The 17,991-nt window shown below is 45.4% G+C and overlaps 1 protein-coding gene across 1 annotated transcript; it reads right to left on the bottom strand.

The window, feature by feature from the left end:
* Window positions 1–4,940: 4,940 nt before the first annotated feature.
* LOC144142712 (uncharacterized) lies at window positions 4,941–12,800 on the bottom strand. Its single transcript, XM_077674377.1, has 3 exons — window positions 12,013–12,800; window positions 8,629–8,776; window positions 4,941–6,186 (listed from the first exon to the last, which is right to left on the bottom strand). The coding sequence occupies exons 1-3, from the start codon at window positions 12,676–12,678 to the stop codon at window positions 5,963–5,965; spliced, it is 1,038 nt and encodes a 345-aa protein (XP_077530503.1). The 5' UTR covers window positions 12,679–12,800; the 3' UTR covers window positions 4,941–5,962.
* Window positions 12,801–17,991: the final 5,191 nt, after the last annotated feature.

Here is a 17,991-nt window from a genome sequence, read left to right as displayed (position 1 = left end):
TGTCTGTCTTTGTGTATGCTAAACGTTAAATTTTTGTGGCATGCTACATTGGTACTGCGCGGAAAGTTTACTACAGCGTTTCATCGGTTTTGCTTTGTGGCACCCTATCGCTTACGGTGCCATCTGTTGAACCGAATGCAAAGCGACACTCATCAAGCAACGCTAAGCGCAAAAATAATGTAGCGTAGTGCGCATGCGCAGTGCAGCGACGGAAGGAGATAACACGTGCTATTTCTTTACGTAGTCCTCCGTACGATATACTAAAACTCTCTATCTGCTGTGGTATTCAACATGGACATTATCGCTATGGGAGTGCCTGAGATCATTAGCCAGATTACGGGAAGTTGCATGGCTCAAAAGGCAGTGGTCACCAGATGCTTCCTGCTGCTCTTGACTTTACATCGGAGGGTGAAACACGGTGTGCGCGCTTGTGATACTGGTTCGCGAAGTGAACTTCTAGTCTGATTTGCGATGTTTGCACGCTTAGTTGTTGCTATGTTATACAGTAGGCTCGATAGCCTTGGGGAAAGAAACAGTCGAGGCGTCAAACGCTGCGGCGCGCGTGCCATAGCCGCTGCACGTTAGATCGACTGCACAACCGGTTACCATTGAACGCCAGTAGTTGTAATTATGCCTGTGGCGTTAGATCTAATGTTAAAAGCGACCTGATGAGCCATGTCAGTGGTAATCGAAGTATGGTACGTTGCGGTAAACGAACGCTGCGATGCGCATGAACTATGCCACCTTTTTTGTGCAACGTTTGCTGGGCACTTCTAGTAATTACGCAAATGGATTTGAGTTAGGAATAAAAATATGTTCTCTGCATTTAAAACATACCTTACAGTGGCAGCATTTCACATTGAATTTTATAGGGAAATTATTAATACCAATGCATACATCTATGCTTTAGGGCAAATTGGCTGTGCTGCAAGGAATATTGGATGCCCTGAATGTCTAGAGTACTAAAAAAACATGCGTTGAAGTTGGAGTTATTCAGAATATTATACCAAGCTTCAAAGTAGCTCATTTGCATCCTTGTGGTAGGCAAACTTTTGGCAATGAACACCTGCACGTATGAGTACTAAGTTGCTGCTTCAGGCAAGATTGTAAAACATAAAAGAAGCCAAGAGTCATTTTCAAATTTAAGTAAAAAAAAAGAGTGCTTCACTTGTTGCCATGGTGACAACACTCCAAAGGGAAGTTGTCCGGTGCGATACAGGCAACCGGCTAACCTACTTTGCATTGAAGGCCATCTCCCCCTCCATGTAGTCTGCAAAGTGGGCTATGTACTCGTCACAGAGGAGCTGAAAATGACATTTTGGAAAGGCTGCAAAAGCCACTCCAATTTCAGGACAAAACATTCCAGAAGCCCCATGTTCAAAAATACACGAAAGGCTACAACCGTGACGACTTTTCATAAGTAAATCTATGTTGCAACTTCGGAAGCCGTTTTCTCAAAGCAGTTCTTTTGCCACCTCCGTTGCTTGTTCCAGGGATTTCTTCGTGACCGCTGTGTCCATTTTGATTCTGTTTTTTGCATTACATTCCTTGATGTACAGTTCAGGTCGTGACAGTCTTGGTTTTCTAGGTTTACTTTTGTGATTTTTATATTCAAGTAGTCGTTCACAGTCGACATGCTTGTTTTACATGAACCTCTAAAAAACTATGAGCTAAAACAAAATTATGTTGTAAATAAAAATCTAAGACCATCACGATTTTGTCTATTCACTTCGCACTTCGGAATGCAAAGCACTTCGAACAAGTTTTCTATCATGTTTTATAAGCCGCTCAAGCTCCAAAGAACGTGAATGGAAAGAAAATTTAATAAATAAAAAAATTTTCAAAGTATTACTTTGAAATTTTTATGGTGTTATCGCAGAAGCATTCCCAGTTGCTGTGCCAATTTTCATCAAAATCCGCAGAGAAATAAAAAAGTTGATTTCGAAAGCCACGTCCACGTTTAAAATATTCCCAGTAGCGCACTACCTTTGCCATGCGGAATAACATCCGGCTGCGGTGACGATTGAGGCACAGCATCAACTTTTGTTGCCGTAATTCGGCGTCTGTGGTCCCCAAGGCATGAACACACCTGAACTGGTGAGTACAAGAGCAGGCGAGACATCACGCCACGAACGCTGGGCAGAGCGTTCTCGAAGGTCGAGCTGACCAATTCTGGGCGCTTCTCACGAAGCGCACGCTCACGTGTGCTCAGCTGGGGTGAGTTTTCTGGTAACACTCCACGGCGCAACTAAAAGCTTAAGCAGCTCTGCTGTTAACAAAATTGATTAATCTCTTGCGTAGCTATAGGTGCCCCCGTGAAAATGGAAAGAGCATTTTCAGCAAGAAATCATCATTTGCTGGCTTCATTTCTGATTAGATTATTAGATTCTAGCTGGAATCGATAGCTTCTAACTAGAAAAATTCTTTGTCTAGGTAGAGACGATTATTTCCAGCTTGCGGGTTTTTTTTTTCCTTCTACTTGCTGGACTGAGAAGTGCTAGCTGGAAGTAAATCTGAATCCAGCTAGAAATGAAGTAGAAACTGAATTTCTCGTTAGAAATTCTGCTATTTCTAGCTAGAATATTTCTAGCGAGAGGAAATTTGTAATTCAATAATCCAGCTAGAAAAAACATATTTTCACCTGGGTGGGAATCCGTGTGAAGCGAAACTTCAACTGCACGTCGTCAAGTTCATCTTTCCTCACAAAGCGCCTTCCGAAGTCTCTTTCTGCACCGACAAACAAGACCCGCAAATCTCTCAAGGCCACGAGATGATCTGCTTTGACCGGCACGGAGCCGCAAAATCCCACAAGGCGCTTGGTTTACCTTGGCTGACCTTGAACAGAGGGACTCTATCAAAAACACAGGTAAGCACCCTTTTCCTTGGTGTTTCGTCTTTTATAACACCCTTTAAAAGAGCGTCTTAATTGTGTTTTTGCTGGGGTGTAAGGGCGTCGGTTCTGGTCCGAAATTCCTTTTAAGCTGTGAATCATTTTACAGTGAACGTACATTCAAGTTTGTCCATATTAAAAGGAGTGCCGTCTTTTCACATCTTGAACACGCTCCTGGTTTAATCTCCAGGCACCAAAGTTTACTATGCACCCCAACGGTCGTCGAGGCTCAAAGCGCAGAGAGCACCACCTTGCTCTGCTGCCAAGCTTCCAGAAGCACTTGCACAGTTAGCAATTGTTTGAATTTACCGCAATTAACTTGGTAAATACAGAAGGCGGGGTGGCTGTCGTAGGAGAGAAAGGAATCGGCATAAAGGATGGAAACTCCTCCGTTTTCCCTCTATATGCTATACTAACTAACTGTTATGGATGTTCGACTACCTTACATGCAAAAAACTTTGCATTGGTGTCGCTCGAATTCTTGTTCTTTACAATGGCTGCGCCATGCAGACAACACACAAGAACTACAGGGGTGCTCATGGACGGGGCAAGAATTGGATAAAAAATTGGGCCCATCTCCCTGCAAGGGGGACTCGAGTAAATGCGTCGCATAGGGGGTGGGTGTATTGCGTTAACGTTTAGTGTTTGGGAGTTGGTGGTAGTGAATGCGTTGTATCAGCAGCTTCTTGACGTAGTTTGAATGAGTCAAGGATATAAGGCGCGTTCGTAGCCTTTCATTCTGTGTCGGTTTTGTCGCGCAGTGGGAAGAGCACCGTGTACCTCGCGTTCCGCCCGCAGGGTCGTGGGATCGAAACCAGGCGCCGATAACTTTTTTTTTATAGTGTAGGGGGAGGGGTGCGGACCTGCGCCTCGCCGGTTGGCTGCGGACAACGCCGAGGGACGACGGGTGACAGTGCGAGTTAAAGAAATGCTCTGCATTTAAAAAACTATGTTGCAGAGATCAGATAGCATTTCGGGGTGATAGCAAACCACGCCGTGAGGATCCTGCTTCCCATTGAAGACGAAAAATCCTGCTCTCGAGTGCTACATTTGTCGAAAGGCATATTAGCGTATACGTAAGGCTTGCATTTCTATTCAACATATGATCCAGTAAAGCCATATTAGGCGTCGCGTTGTTTGGCTGCATAATACACCCAGGGGTTAAAAGGCCTTGTAGTATCGGGGTTTTTGCATCTCGGCGGTTCAGTTGTTTACCACCAGGGGGCTACGGCGAACTTTTAAAAAGAGACGTCGTTTTGAATAAAGTCGCTTAGATTTATCCCTTCAACTAGCATACTTCAACGTGAGTGCATGTCTCTCTGTTGAGCTCTTCGGGGCCATCGCCGACGTGACAGCACTGCCGACACTATGCACTAAGCAAAAAGGGAGAAAATCTCTGGTTTTCCCCCCCAGCCCAGTGAGTTTCTCCCTTTAGCTTATTACACGTAGCGCCCTCTGTACGACCTCTACCTAACACCGGCCGAAATGGGGGAGGAAATATTCTTTCCTGTTGTCTGCGATCTGCTGTCGGCGCCGACGCTGATAACGAGTCGAACCTGGACCCGATTAGAGAAACGGAGCAAGAGCCCATTGTCTTACCAACTAAGCTACGCCCACACGAGGGAACAGGGGAGACAGATGGTGTACTCAACGAGCGCAGCGGTGGGTCTACCACCTGCGCTCATTAAAAGCCCTTGTGTGAAGTGCAAATTGCATAATGTATGATAACAGCGTCTGCGAATGATGCGAAGCACATTCCTTCTCCCAGCGTGTGTTTTCAGGTAAAGATTACGGTTGCGTAAGAGTGCAAAAGTACCAACAGCATAGAGATCAAGCAGTGACATCACCATGCCTTCATATATGAAAAGGGAGACTGGTATAGTAACTCATTCAGTCCATTCCAGGCTACCATGGTTGACCACCGAGAGTAAAGACACCAGAACAGCCAGAAGGAGAACACAAAGCAGTTGTGAATGTCGTTGTGAAGTAATAAAGGGTGTGGAAAAGTACATTTCACTTGTCTCTGGTTTCACTCTTTGTAGAGTCACGTGTGTGAATTCAAGGGACGTTGCACGGGTAATCGTTGTGGGTGTCCTTACAGCTTCGCAGTCCAGCCACCTTCACAGCGTGGATTGGAACCACATTTTTTTTCTTTTATAGCATTTATTAACAGTGGTGAAAGGGTACTTATGAGCAGAACTGAGAAATCATGATGCTTATGTCACACATTGAACACAATTCTTAGAAGCCATCATCACAAACAGGACAAACCAAGACCATGGCACAAAATTACCGCCTGAAACTACCTATAGCTACATGCCAGCAACTCGTATCGCTGAATCAACGCTTGATGTCTGAGCCCTTCCTACCTTTCGTACCCGTTCTTCCTACCTTCCTATCCTTCCTTCCTACCCTTCGTACCAAACTAAGAGCGTTGTGCAGGCCTGATGTTATTTTTGAGATAAAGGATTTTTTATCGGTGTAGTGTTTACATCAGAGCATGAACGAGCGAGCATTAGCTGAGGGAAAAAAGCGATGGGTACCTGTTGCAGACTGAAGTGTTGATACTCAAAACATGAAAGGAAATCTTGTCACTTTGAGCACATGCAAGCAAGAAAGTTTCAGGCCACTGTGCGTAGGTGAACCTCATGTAGCATACCACAAACTGCCACTGGATTCACTCTTTCCTGGTGGCAGAAATACTTGTTCAACTATGAAACAAAAAGGAAAGTTCCTCATGGCAAACCCATTGGTCAAACAGGATGCGTTGTTCGTAGTACATGATAGCATGGCTGTGGTTGACAGAGTTGTTTCACTTTTCTTTTGTGCTCACAAAACATGCAATTAATGCATCTGCTTTTCTGCCTTAGATCAAGTAGTCTGTGCAGTCAACAAACATGCTGGCAGGCACAATGTTACAGGAACGAGTTGCTTGACTAAGTAGCTGCCTGCTGGCACACAATTCTCCATCTGTTCAAATCCCCAGGTGGGCAAAATTAATCCAGAGCTCTCCGCCCCATAGTGCAGCTGTAGTGCTTTGGCACAAAAAAACTCCCAAAATTTGAACATCCACTATTCACACGGTGTTCTGCCACTATTTTGACCAGTCCGTAACGCTTCATCTTCAGTTTGTACTGCAGTAGTCCGCCGTTTTGGCTTGGCTTGTATTGGCCTTGTCGAAACCCACACTGAGCACTGTGTCCATGCCCCAGAGGCTTCGGGGATTTCAATAGGCTTTGGTGTCTCGTCTGATGGTAAGGCAGCTGCAGTGTTGTGGGAACATGACTTGGTCAAACCTGCAGGCACAAAAATGCGATCAAAGTAATCAGACCCACATTGAGAAATTTCACTGACAAATTGGTTAAGAGTATGACAAACCACAATTCCCTCAAGCTCGGCTGTATCTAAGGTGCAGTATTCGTTGTAAGAATGTAAGCTTCTCGTTTGCAAGGCATTTGTGACTCTCTAGATTTTTACTGAATATCCCATATAATTTGAATTTCTGACGTACAAATGAAAGTACGGAAGTGTTAAGTCCGGACGTCCCATGGATGTACATGGTACGTCAATCGACCCTCAAATGCGCTTCCTGCGGACGTCCGAATAAACGTACATTGAATGGAGCCATGGAGCTAGGGCTGGATTGATGGTGCTCAGAACGTGCATGCGGATGTATGTATGTACGAGTGTTTCTATTGATCTAGACGCCCTCCTTCTCCACATGACACTCCAGCTTCTGGCAACACCCATACTTTTTCTGTACCACAATGTGAATGCACACAAGATTGTTGTACCCGACCACCTTTTCATAAGCCTACTTCTAGAGACAAATAATATGCCTTCAAATGTGCCACTGACTGCAGCTCCAGAAAGGTATATGCAGAACTTCACAGCAATCTTGCATGGAGAACCAGTGTGTCCTGTCATGTTTAAGGGCACAGTTACGTATTATAAACACAAATTAGAGCTCTTCAAACAGACATGTTTGACATTTTGAATGGTTTTTAGCAAATACACGCGACGACTGATCATGTGGAATCACCCGCAGCAAGGACAGGCGAAGTTTTCAGCAACACTTTTCAGGGGCTGCTTCTTAATCAAATACAAGTGAATGAGCCAGTACATTGGCAGCTCAGCAATTCTCCTTCAAGAGGACACCACAGAATGGGCAAAAAACGGAACTAATGCTCACGGCAACAACTTTCTAAATAGCTTCTGTATCGCACACCTCACACTCGAAAAAAAAAAAAAAAAAAAAAAAACAGGAAAAGAAATGTTGAAATCCTTTTTCTACACTCAATCACTACTGAAAGTTAGCACAATCGTGCACATTTCATTGTACAAATCATGCACATTATATTGTATAGTTGACTCAAAACTAATATCAGTTACAGTATTTAGTTTGACATTTTGTGATAGAGTAAAAGCCATCTTCTTATACAAGAATTTTCGGCCAGGGGTGAGCTTGTCTCGTCTCATGCATGGACGAGTACAGCCCTCTATCATTGAAAAAACAAAACACTACAAGAGCGGGAGCTCAAGAGTACATCCTACATTAGAATAAGCCAGAAATACGCCTTGTTTATTGTTCCGAGTGTTTTCAAATACTACTCCTTCACCACTTACAACGCCCAAAGGAAACCAAGTTGCGTCAGAGATCAAAGATCCTTGTTCATGGTTGCCTGCATCCAGATTAGCTGCCAGGTAAAGCATTCGCAGTGTCAGTAGAGATAACACACACACGTGAAGTGACGCTTTTAAGTGCAGAGCACTTTAAGAGTCCGGCTTGTCGTCCTAGCTCGTCCACTACGCCGACAAGCCAGACCAAAACAGAGCCTTGCGGCGTCACGCACCCAGACAGAGGCTTTTAAAAGTTACCCGCTTGTCGCTCAACTCCGCCTTTTGGCCCAAAGCTAAGAGGATACTTGAACAAGAGGTTTAATTCTCCTTCCATACTTGTTGTAATGTTCTTTTGTTTTGCACTGACTTGTTTATTATAATATGCCTAGTTCAATAAACTTTTGTCGTTATTTTGTGAATATTTGCTCTGCTAGTCCCCCCTTACTCAATGCCCTGCTGGGCCTGTAAGGTACTTTGAATAAATAAATAAATAAATATAAGCAAAACCGTTGGCAACTCGTGGAACCGCTGGCACTGGTCATACATGTCCCCATTATTTAGTGCGAAGAAAACTGCAGGTACATTTGAAGCAAACTATATGTAATTAACCAGCAGTCCCCGCATCCAATTAGTTAGGAATGCTCATTAGGTTGGTTTTTACGATAGTAAACAAAAAAAACTGGACGCGGAAGAGAAAAAAAATGACGGCGCCTTGCGAATGGTGCAGTAAGGCTCCAGCACGTGCAGATGAAAGCAAGCACAAAACGAACAAAACTCCCGCTCGTTCTGTTCCAGGCAGAGGGCACGCGAGCACTGCGAAGGCGGGAAATTTGAAATGCATTGGACAAACCTCTGCTCAACTCATCGAGAGAGGAGTGAGACAGGGAAGTGAAGAGCACGAGGGGTGGCAGCAATGAGCAGATAACGGCGCCACAGCCCCTATGGCACGTTACTGCTCTGAACTTCCGACAGCTTTCACATTGAGTAGAAGGGCTTTAATTTTTTTCTTTTTCACGGTGGCACAGCTAAAATATCTCGCCTGCCGGTCTCTCTGAATGATCCCTACAAATGGTAGACATGCTTTCAAGTGCCTACTTAGAGCGAATTTAGATAATTACAGCAGCTGAAGATTTCCGCAGCGACCTCAGCATGGGGTTGGAGGATCCGGTTCAGGTCGTCACAGTTTGTAGGCACTTGCATTAAGACTGTGTTGTCGGTGCCCAGAAGGCTGCCAGGTCTGCAACTCTCATCCACGTTGGTGCTTTCCTGCACGAGTAATGGAAAACAACATTACTTTGGGAGGCCTAGTCGCCACACGGAGGCATGTGCATGCTTGATCACCACCAAGCTCTAGGTTGAAAAAAAATACACACATTTAACTTCCAACGCTTAGGTTCTGTTGACGCACTCTCAGCCATACCACTAATACACCTGAGGACATATAAGGATGGCATGACACTAGGACCCCTGTATTTGCCCTGAAGAAATATTGGACTCTGTTGTGAAGCTAGTAAGTTCCAAGTTTGGTAGTACGAAGTGCCGAGGAAGACGTAATTTAGCGTTCACTTCGCTGTACCTGCAAGAGCGCCCTGTTTTATCTCTGTTGATGGTAGAAGCTTTGCCTAGTTCTTCACTACTAGCGCAGGATTTAATTTTCGTGCTTCTCAATAAGCCGTCATTGCTGGTGTTTACACGGACCATGCAACAGGACTGCAGTGCCATCCCATGGGTGCTTCCCTAACTACGTAGCAAGTGGTCGAGAAGACAGCGCTTGGATAGTTATACACGGAGATGGTAAATTTGTGATGTGTTACATTGTGAAATGTGCCTATACTTACTCTAATTCTCCTCTAGAAACAATGTTCTTTCTATTTCCAGCATGGCCAAGCCGGTGAACAAAATTAAATCACAGTGCGCGTCGCGTTAGGGACGTGACTGTTTACATTCCGCTGTATGACCATGTGCAAAGAGTGTAATTTTTATTTTTAACATAGGGCTCACGGAGCAGAATGGTAGCCGGCGAAGATGATAACAATACGCAGAGTTCACTTCACTGGTGGTAAACCATGGACGAATGCAAGATCTCTGTCATATGTGCCTAAGATTTTCCACCAACCTACCGCAGAACGTCTGGTATAACTGAAGACAGGGACTTCAGTTACGAACGGCCAGTCTGCGCTGTATTTGCGATTTATCAGGGAATCCTTTTCATGTTTTTTTGGGGGGGCCTTGCGAGTCATTCTGAGGAGGGAGACATTTGTTGAGAACTATGAACATCAACGTAACCTTCGTTTCTCATGCTAAGCAGGAGTTTTTTCGAGCCATCGCAGCTTTCTGTCACTCCCTGCACCTAACAATTTTATAATGACAGTTATCTATGTGTTGATGAGCGCGTACTTTGTTGATGATCGCGAAATCCTACGTCACCTGCTTTCTTTTTTTGTGTGTGCTCTAATTATAGCACTTTAGGGCCGCACCTTGTTGTCGTAGCTTGCTCGCTAGACCCAAGTAGAGACGCCCGCGTTCCGGCGTAGCGGCTGTCGTCACGGCGTAACCCAGAGGCTTTGAAAGCCAAGCGGTTTATATAGCCATAAGCGTTCGAAACTCGTTAACCGCTGGCACTTGTCATACAGCTCCCCATTGTTTAGCGCAAAGAAAACTGCAGGCACATTTGAGGCATAACATACGTCATTAACCGACAGTGCACGCGTTCCTTTAGTTAGGAACGCTCGTTGGGTTGGTTTTTTCTATAGTAAGTGAAAAAAAGTGGAAGTGCAACGCCGGCACACGCAGGAGGAAAAGCAAGCACAGAAAGAACAGAACTCCCGCTGGCGCAGTTTCAGGCAGGGGGAGCGCGAGCACTGCAAAGGCGGGAAATTTGAATTCAATTGGGTGGTAGCAGTGAGCGGATAACGGCGCTACAGCCCTTTATGGCGAATCACTGCTCTGCACTTCCGACAGCTTTCACGTTGAGTGGAACGGCTGTAATTTTTTTTGGACCTGTGGCGCTTTTTCATCACTTGCTGCAGCTAGCAAACTTAATAAGTTGACGAAAATTTCTCGTTAATCAGCTATATCGACAGCTCACTCCAAGGAAGTCGCCACTGAAGGTGATTCGTGTAAAAGAGGTAAAACGTGATTGTTCACAGCACTTGTCCCCTGCATTGGCGTCTGTTAATCTAATTTCGTTTCGCCTATACGGGCAATGCGCCAGCTCTCGCGCACACACCTGAACAAATGCAGGCATGGCGGTAAAGAAGTCGTATTTCAATTCCACTGCACATTGCGGGCACAGCAGTAGCCACCTTTGTCACTGAAAATCTTGATCTCAACTGTCAATATTTAAGCCAGTTTCATCAACGCAAAACTACATTTTTTTTCGTGAAGTAAGCAAGTAACAGGGCTGCAATAGTGAACCCACGTGCATTAACGCTTTTGTTTCGTTTATGATGTCAGACAGTCTCTTGCTTGAGGTAGTTGCACCGCCATTTACAAGTAGGCAAGAAACAATAATAAGTCAGAAACCTGAACTGCAATGGCATGAGGCTTCTCACTTACGGGATTCGCACTTGCGTGACAGATATAGCAACCTTAGCCAGTCACTTCTAGGCAGCGCTGCATTACCCCGACCCACTGCAAACATGCTCGTTCTTGAGATGCCCTTTTCCTCATTTCCACCAACAAATGAATCCAGAGCTGTCATTACGAAAAAATTCAGCTCATCGGATTGTACAGTTCGCCGCCACAAACACTTGCCTAGTAGGCAAGTGCAGTGCACCCCTTGCCACAAGACGACAGCGCAGCCACTGTAGCGCACTACATATAGTGCTGCGGTGTCAACTACTTTGACTAATGCCTCAGTGATTCGTGTACCTGCTCTGCTTACCTGACCCATCCCATGTATTCAACACCTTGATTTTCCACTCATAAAGAGCACGGACAACCTTTAGCTGCAAGCATCTTGCCTTCATATTATTTTCACTAAAAAAACATGGAAGGCAACCCTGGCCAGCGGGCTCCTGGGCCCTGGAAAGAGGGTACCTCCCTAATTTCCCCTTTGATCCTTCCCCTATCTTTCCCAATGCAGGTAGTAATGATGATGATAAATGCTGCTAAAAGCAGCAAGGTTGGGCGTGTTGGATAACAACTGTTGACAGCGCCCTGTTACTGATGTATACTGGAACCCGGAACGGCGTCACGAGAGTGAGCGCTCGAATCGTGGGCACCGGGCAGGCGCCCGGAAGCCTAAAGAAGGTTGCGACGGTGCTGGAAAACTTTCGGCGAGGTTGATCCCTCATGCGATCTCACGTGATTGGCTGCGCGCGCGAAAACGTCACGGAAAACGTCTCGGGCAGCCAATCACGCGAGACCCGACAAAAAATTAACCCGGCCGGAAGTTTTCCTCCCTCCGCCCTTCCCCAACGGTGTCCGCACAGAACGGGGGTGCCCGCTGTAGACAACCGAATCACAGGCTACACCGCACGCTCACCACGCTCACTCACTCGATTCAAAGGGTTCAAAAGCACCGGCACCAAAGCGTCCACAATGCGGCAGCGACGCGCCAAGAGGGGAACCTTGTTATCGCTCAAAGAACGACGGCACTTGCTGCATATTCTGAACAGGGTGACGTCTTCACCCGGGTAGATTCGAGCGAGGAGCACGCTCTGCTGTACATTGGCCAACTGCACGTCACTGTCGGAGCACAACCGCTGGCACAGTCCGCACAACACTTTGAACACGACGGCTCCCTGTTCTGTGACGACGGCACTCTCAACGCACTCTTGCTCGGACACGGGACTTTCAGGGCGCTCTTGGAACTCGAACCGCGAAACCATCAGCAAATTTTCGGGGACAGGTCTCTCTTCCGAACAGGAGGCCGCATTCCCTTCTATTTGCAGCCGCCACAGCTCCTGCCGAAGCTGACGACACCGATGTGCGTCCCACGCGTACTTTTCACATTGCAAGCGCCTCCTGTACTGCAGTCGCTTGGATTCCCGATTTCGAAGCCGCGCCTCTTCAGTGTTCCTCAGTTCTCGCTGCTTGGCCAGGCGTTTCTTCCTGACTTCGGGAGTCTCGTTCGCACGGCGAATGCGACTCCTCTCGTTGCGCCGTCGCCTCTGCTCGGCGATCTCTTCATCTGAGCGTTTCTTTTTTCTCTTCAGAAGCATTTCTAGCTATTTTACTACGATTAGTTTCTACCAGCATGAAACGATAAGCTTCTCCGATGTGCCATAGTATGGTGGCTAGATGTGTCACGTGACAGGTTCAGACCCAAACCATAGGCAAACAGAAGTAAAGATTTCGCAAGTATACATACCAGTTTTTTTCCTCCGTAAATACCGTGATACTACTCAGGAGAGGTCCCTAGTATCCCGAATGCATTGCAGAATTTTTATACATGCATTATTTTCGGTGGTTTTGTCCCCGCCTCGCCAGTCATCCGAGACAATTTCAATGCGTTTCTCCTCTAGCAGATAGCGAGGCGTTCATGCGTTTAAATATCGAGAAAGAAATACAACACGGAGTTAATTTGATGTACAGGACGTGACGGCAACAGTCAGTAGGACGGCAGCCAAAATCGAAACTTTTTTTACCGCCATGTTGCTTCACCATTGCAAGCGAGTTGTCCCTGATCTATGCATCATTCTTTCTCCCATGTCGTGGGGGACGCTCTGTCCGGCCAACAACAGATCGAGGTCGTGACGTCACAGCCAAAAGTCACGTGATAAAGGCATTTTTGTCACTTCCTAGACCGTGGGCTTTTTTTTTTTTTTTTACTTTTATCGCGAAGGCACTGCGCGTAGCATCAAGAAGCTATACTGCGGTAAGGTGTTTTTTTGTCACTATTGCACAGGTACATCCGCCCTTCCGCAGCGGTAGGTTCGCTTTGGCGTTTGTTTGATGCTCGAGTTTGTGTCAACGTAGCCGCGGGTCAACGTCGTGGACGGTTGCTTACATGATTGTCAAGTGTAGCGTCGAGCTGTTGGTTGATGAACGCGCCGCGTATCTGCTTTAAGCGTGTTCATGTTGCCTGTTCGACAGTCACTGACTCCACCATGACTCCGCTGTAGTACCAGTTCCAGGCCCATAAAAAGTTTGGATGACCGATCGGCCACCGCTAACTAGCGCCGCTTTCACCGCTAGCGCCGACAGGCTTTACCGCAATGCACCGGTGACGTGCGGCTAAAGGACAGGCGGAAGGAGTTGAAAAATACGAGCGCTACAAGAACAACGGACGAGAAAGGCAAGCAGCTGTCGTATTTGTCGTCCGTTCTTTTCATACGCTGTTATTTAGCGCTCATAATTTTTTTTTATTTTATTTTGTCAATATCATAGACCAACTCAACCAAAACACGTTTCGAAGAGAAAGGTGCTTTAGGAGAGCACTTTAATTCGAAAATATTTGTTCCTATTAAAAGCTAGTTCAATAAAACAGCTTTAAAAGCAGAATTTCATATCCTCGCAGCCCTGGTCTCCACAGAAGCTCCTATAAGATATATAACTAGGAGGGTTGCGGGCTTTTAGTTAAGACATTTTGTAGTGGTAGCAGATATTTCATCTCGTACCGAGTACCTATAGCATGGCACAAAAAGCTGTTTTGATACCACAGTTGAAGTAAGGTCAAGTGGCAGGCTTTATGCATCTTGCACAAGAACGGAACCGATGGCTGTTTAATAAGTGGGTGGCCTCCCCTGGTTTACTTGGCTTCCTTTGCATTCTGGCTGCCTGTTTGTGAAATCTACCCGTGGGTATTCTAATTATTGTGTGGTGGTAGTGTTGTTCCTCATAGAACAATATTGTAGTAATGATGTACACTGTCTGACCTTTTGAATAAAGCCAAGATGTAGGTTGCATACATTGTAGGGCTGGGCGTCGGTTAAAAGTTTTAATCCGATTAATCTGTCTGACCGTGTCAATCCGATTAGCTTTAATGACCTAAAATATTATTTAATGGAATCCATACACCAATGATAATAATAAAATGCTTCTCCGTCCCAACAGTTTTAATTGTTATCATCTCTGAGCATACTTGCATTGTTTTCTGTTGTAACGTCACGTAGGTTATTTGAACGCAAATATGGTCCTCGGCATGCACACACTTTCAACGCGGTACTCCTGTTTCGGTTTGCTCACATGACTTCGACCGACTAAAAAATTAATCGCAACTAAAGCATTAATCGGAAAGTTGATCGATCAATCGCCCACCCCTTATACATATAGTCCATTCAAAAGCACCACATAACGTTCAACGAGCCGCAATTTGTGCCTTTTGTAATTTGCACTGGGGACAAAAATTAAAATTTGCCACAATGTGCTGCAAACACCTCAGACATAGGAATGTAAAAGGGATCACCAGCACTTTCTTTTCAGTGGGTGTGTTGGTAATAGCTGAATTCTTTTTGCACCACCTTCAGCAGTTATAAGGGGACAGTGCATTCCCATTATGTGAAGCAGAAGCCACTGAATGAAGATATTTACTTTCTCTAAGAGCACTGCATGTGGTTTTTCTCTTCTAATAAAGCCTTTGCGCTTTATTGAGTATAGGAGCCACACCACCATGCATGATAGTTTTCATTACAGTGCCGTTACCTAACTCTGTGCTTGTGATGTCAGCTCAGAAAAAACTTCACTGAAACAAACATTGAAGCAAACTTGTGTTCTGAGGCCCTGTTGCACCTAACACTGACTTTTTTTCCAGGAAATTCAATTGCAATAAAAAGCTGTGCCCAAACAGCCTCGTATCTTTTCCAATTTCTTTTGTGCATTATACTACTCGCTTTTTCTCCATAGATGTTAACTCTTCATGGCTATTGTTAGTCTCACTTGTAGCTTACGGACTAATTATTAGGTGAAGCCATGCAGACTTTTAGTGGGTGATGTACTTGATCTCTTATGTAGCTGACCGACGTGAACTTTTGGGCGGCTTCACACGTGTAAAGTGCAAAATTTGGATGAGACAAACAAGGATGACATGACCAAGTGCTACTTCCAACTAGGATTTATTGGTAAGATACACTCGCATATATACAGGCAAAATTTTGACAAGATACAAAGGATGACAGGAACAAGTGGAACTAAGTATTACTGGTAAAGTACAATCGTGTATATACAGAAACCGTGCGAACACCAGCAAAAAAAGCAAATTCCAGCACACAAAACAGTTATGCACCGGCACATAATATTTGCGACGCAGCTCATGCCCTGATGTACAAAGTATAACTAGAGATTGAAACTTTAGGCAAAATTCCCATTTTTTTCCTGGAGTCCCTGTAAACTTTGTTCGACATATAAGCACGAACTACAGGAATTAAATTAATCAACTGTTGATAGTGCCTATAAGGGCCTATTTTTAGATTCGTGTCTATATTGGCTTTTTGTTGCCCTAAAAATGCCTTTTTAGGCTTGCTGAGTCCATTTTACGTAACGTGTTGCCCCAAAACATACCAACAGAGTCAACTCTTCAGAACCTATACCTGCTATCAATGTGCAAGGACATTAAAAATTCACAGCTTAGTGACTCATGCATATGGATTTCAGTGGACAGGGGATTACATGTGTCCAGATTGAAAAAGTGTGAGGGCCACTCCAACTAGAAGCCTTTGGAGAGAAACTTCCTCCTCTCGGAAACAGTACAAGGCAGGGAGCAGATGCAGAGGCAACTTTGAGGGCAGAGATTTTTTAGTCTTAAGAAAGCAGGACCTGGAGGCAGTAATTTGGCAACGAGTCTGGTATGGTGAGGGGAAAATGGGGTCGGCAAAGTGGTTAGAAGCATTCAGGCTGTGTCTTTGCAATCACCGGATAGAAATATTGAATAGTGACCATGAATATGCTGGAAGACTCAAAGCATCTTCCTGTCCCAGTGCTTTACGGCGCTGATTGAGCTAGTGTACATGTGTGTTCTTGCATTGAGCATTTGCAGCTTTGACAGTATAATGCACAGCTGAGAGTTTCAAAGGCAATTGGAGTGACAATAGCATGAGTACAGGTGACTATTGACATCTCGATGGGGAAGGCTTGCATAGGTGACTCTTCCTTCTCTCAGTGGAATGGCTGCTTCTATGGGCAACCCAAAGTGGGTATCGGAAATAGTAGTCATGGGTGTATAAAGCCATGGGAAAAGGTGTTCTGGTCAGGGAAGGCTCGCCATAAAAATAAGAATACAGCGCTATGACCACTCACAGCTGGATGAACTTCGCTTTGCTCTGATTAAGTTTGTGATGATACTGAGCTGGGTGTGTTCTAAGAAAACAGAGGGACAATAAAATACCACAACACTGCAAATGGCTTATCTGTCAATATTCTCGTCCTGTACGATCACTGGGTGCAATTAGGGCAGTTACAACTGCAGGAGGTGCATATAAGACAGGCTCACCACTTGCTGTAGCTATAAGGCCTGGGACGTGCAGTTATCAAACTTTACATGCCTTCAGCTTCCCGCTGATTTACGATTTAAAGGTTGCTCTTTTCACTATTTAGGCAATTTAAAATAGTATGCATGCAATATGTAATAGCATGTATGTAAGGCACTTGTATTTGGAAGCCCGCTTCATACAGCTGCCTGCAAAAAATTTCTGCCCGTGCAAGCATCGCACTCAGCCATCAAGAGCGCAGACATCAAGGGCGATAGCAAGCTAAGTGCAATGGCTAATCTCGCCTTTACCATAAAACAAATTCTCCGTTAGTGGGACTAACCTCTTCAGCTTTCATTAAAGGTTTTCTATCTCTCTCTCTCTGTCACCGTGGAATTCGTAGATGTACCGGAACACGGTGAGCTCGACCACGTCTCGTTTGCGCATTTACCTGTCACCGCAATAACAAGCCGAATGTGGTACGTCCAGCGTGGCACCCCAATGCACACAATCATTTCCACATCACTGAATTCGCTGCATCACAGCACGGCTTATCCTCGCTTGGTGAACTCTTTTGCTGCATGTTGTTGCTGACGGCAACGTGACTTGTTTTCTTGTAGGATATGGGGGCGCACAATTAGTGGTGTCACACTTCGTCCTCGATTGTTAGGGAAAAGATCGGTGTCGTCGTGTTGTCGCCGTTTCACCGGCGAGGGCTCAAGGTGACGGCTTCATTCGTGAACTGGCTCAGAAAAACAGACAACGCGATGTCGAGGGACACTTCGACGATACACTTACTTGATTTAAGTAACCGGCCATGACAACGTATCACGCGGGTATCATCTACGTGGAAAGAAACCAACTCGGGCACAGAACAAATTCCCAGGGGCAAAATGACGCAATAACAACAATAAAAAAAAAGCGGCGAAGCCAGCGTAGCTCACACACAGTGCCTTTGGCAATCGCCTCCACATGCTTTGGCTGAAGCCTTGGGTGAAACTTCTGACCGCGGTGCATCGCTTCTTGATGCTATCCGCATGCCTTTGTGATAAAAGTAAAAACAAAAAAAAAGCCCATGGCCCAGGAAGTGACGAAAACGCCTTTGCCACGTGACTTTCAACTGTGACGTCA

This window comes from Haemaphysalis longicornis, unplaced genomic scaffold, assembly GCF_048455015.1.
Source record: "Haemaphysalis longicornis isolate Haplotype H1 unplaced genomic scaffold, Haemaphysalis longicornis Haplotype H1 scaffold_6, whole genome shotgun sequence".
NCBI classification, from domain to species: domain Eukaryota; kingdom Metazoa; phylum Arthropoda; class Arachnida; order Ixodida; family Ixodidae; genus Haemaphysalis; species Haemaphysalis longicornis.
This window is presented reverse-complemented; position numbering and strand designations above follow the sequence as displayed.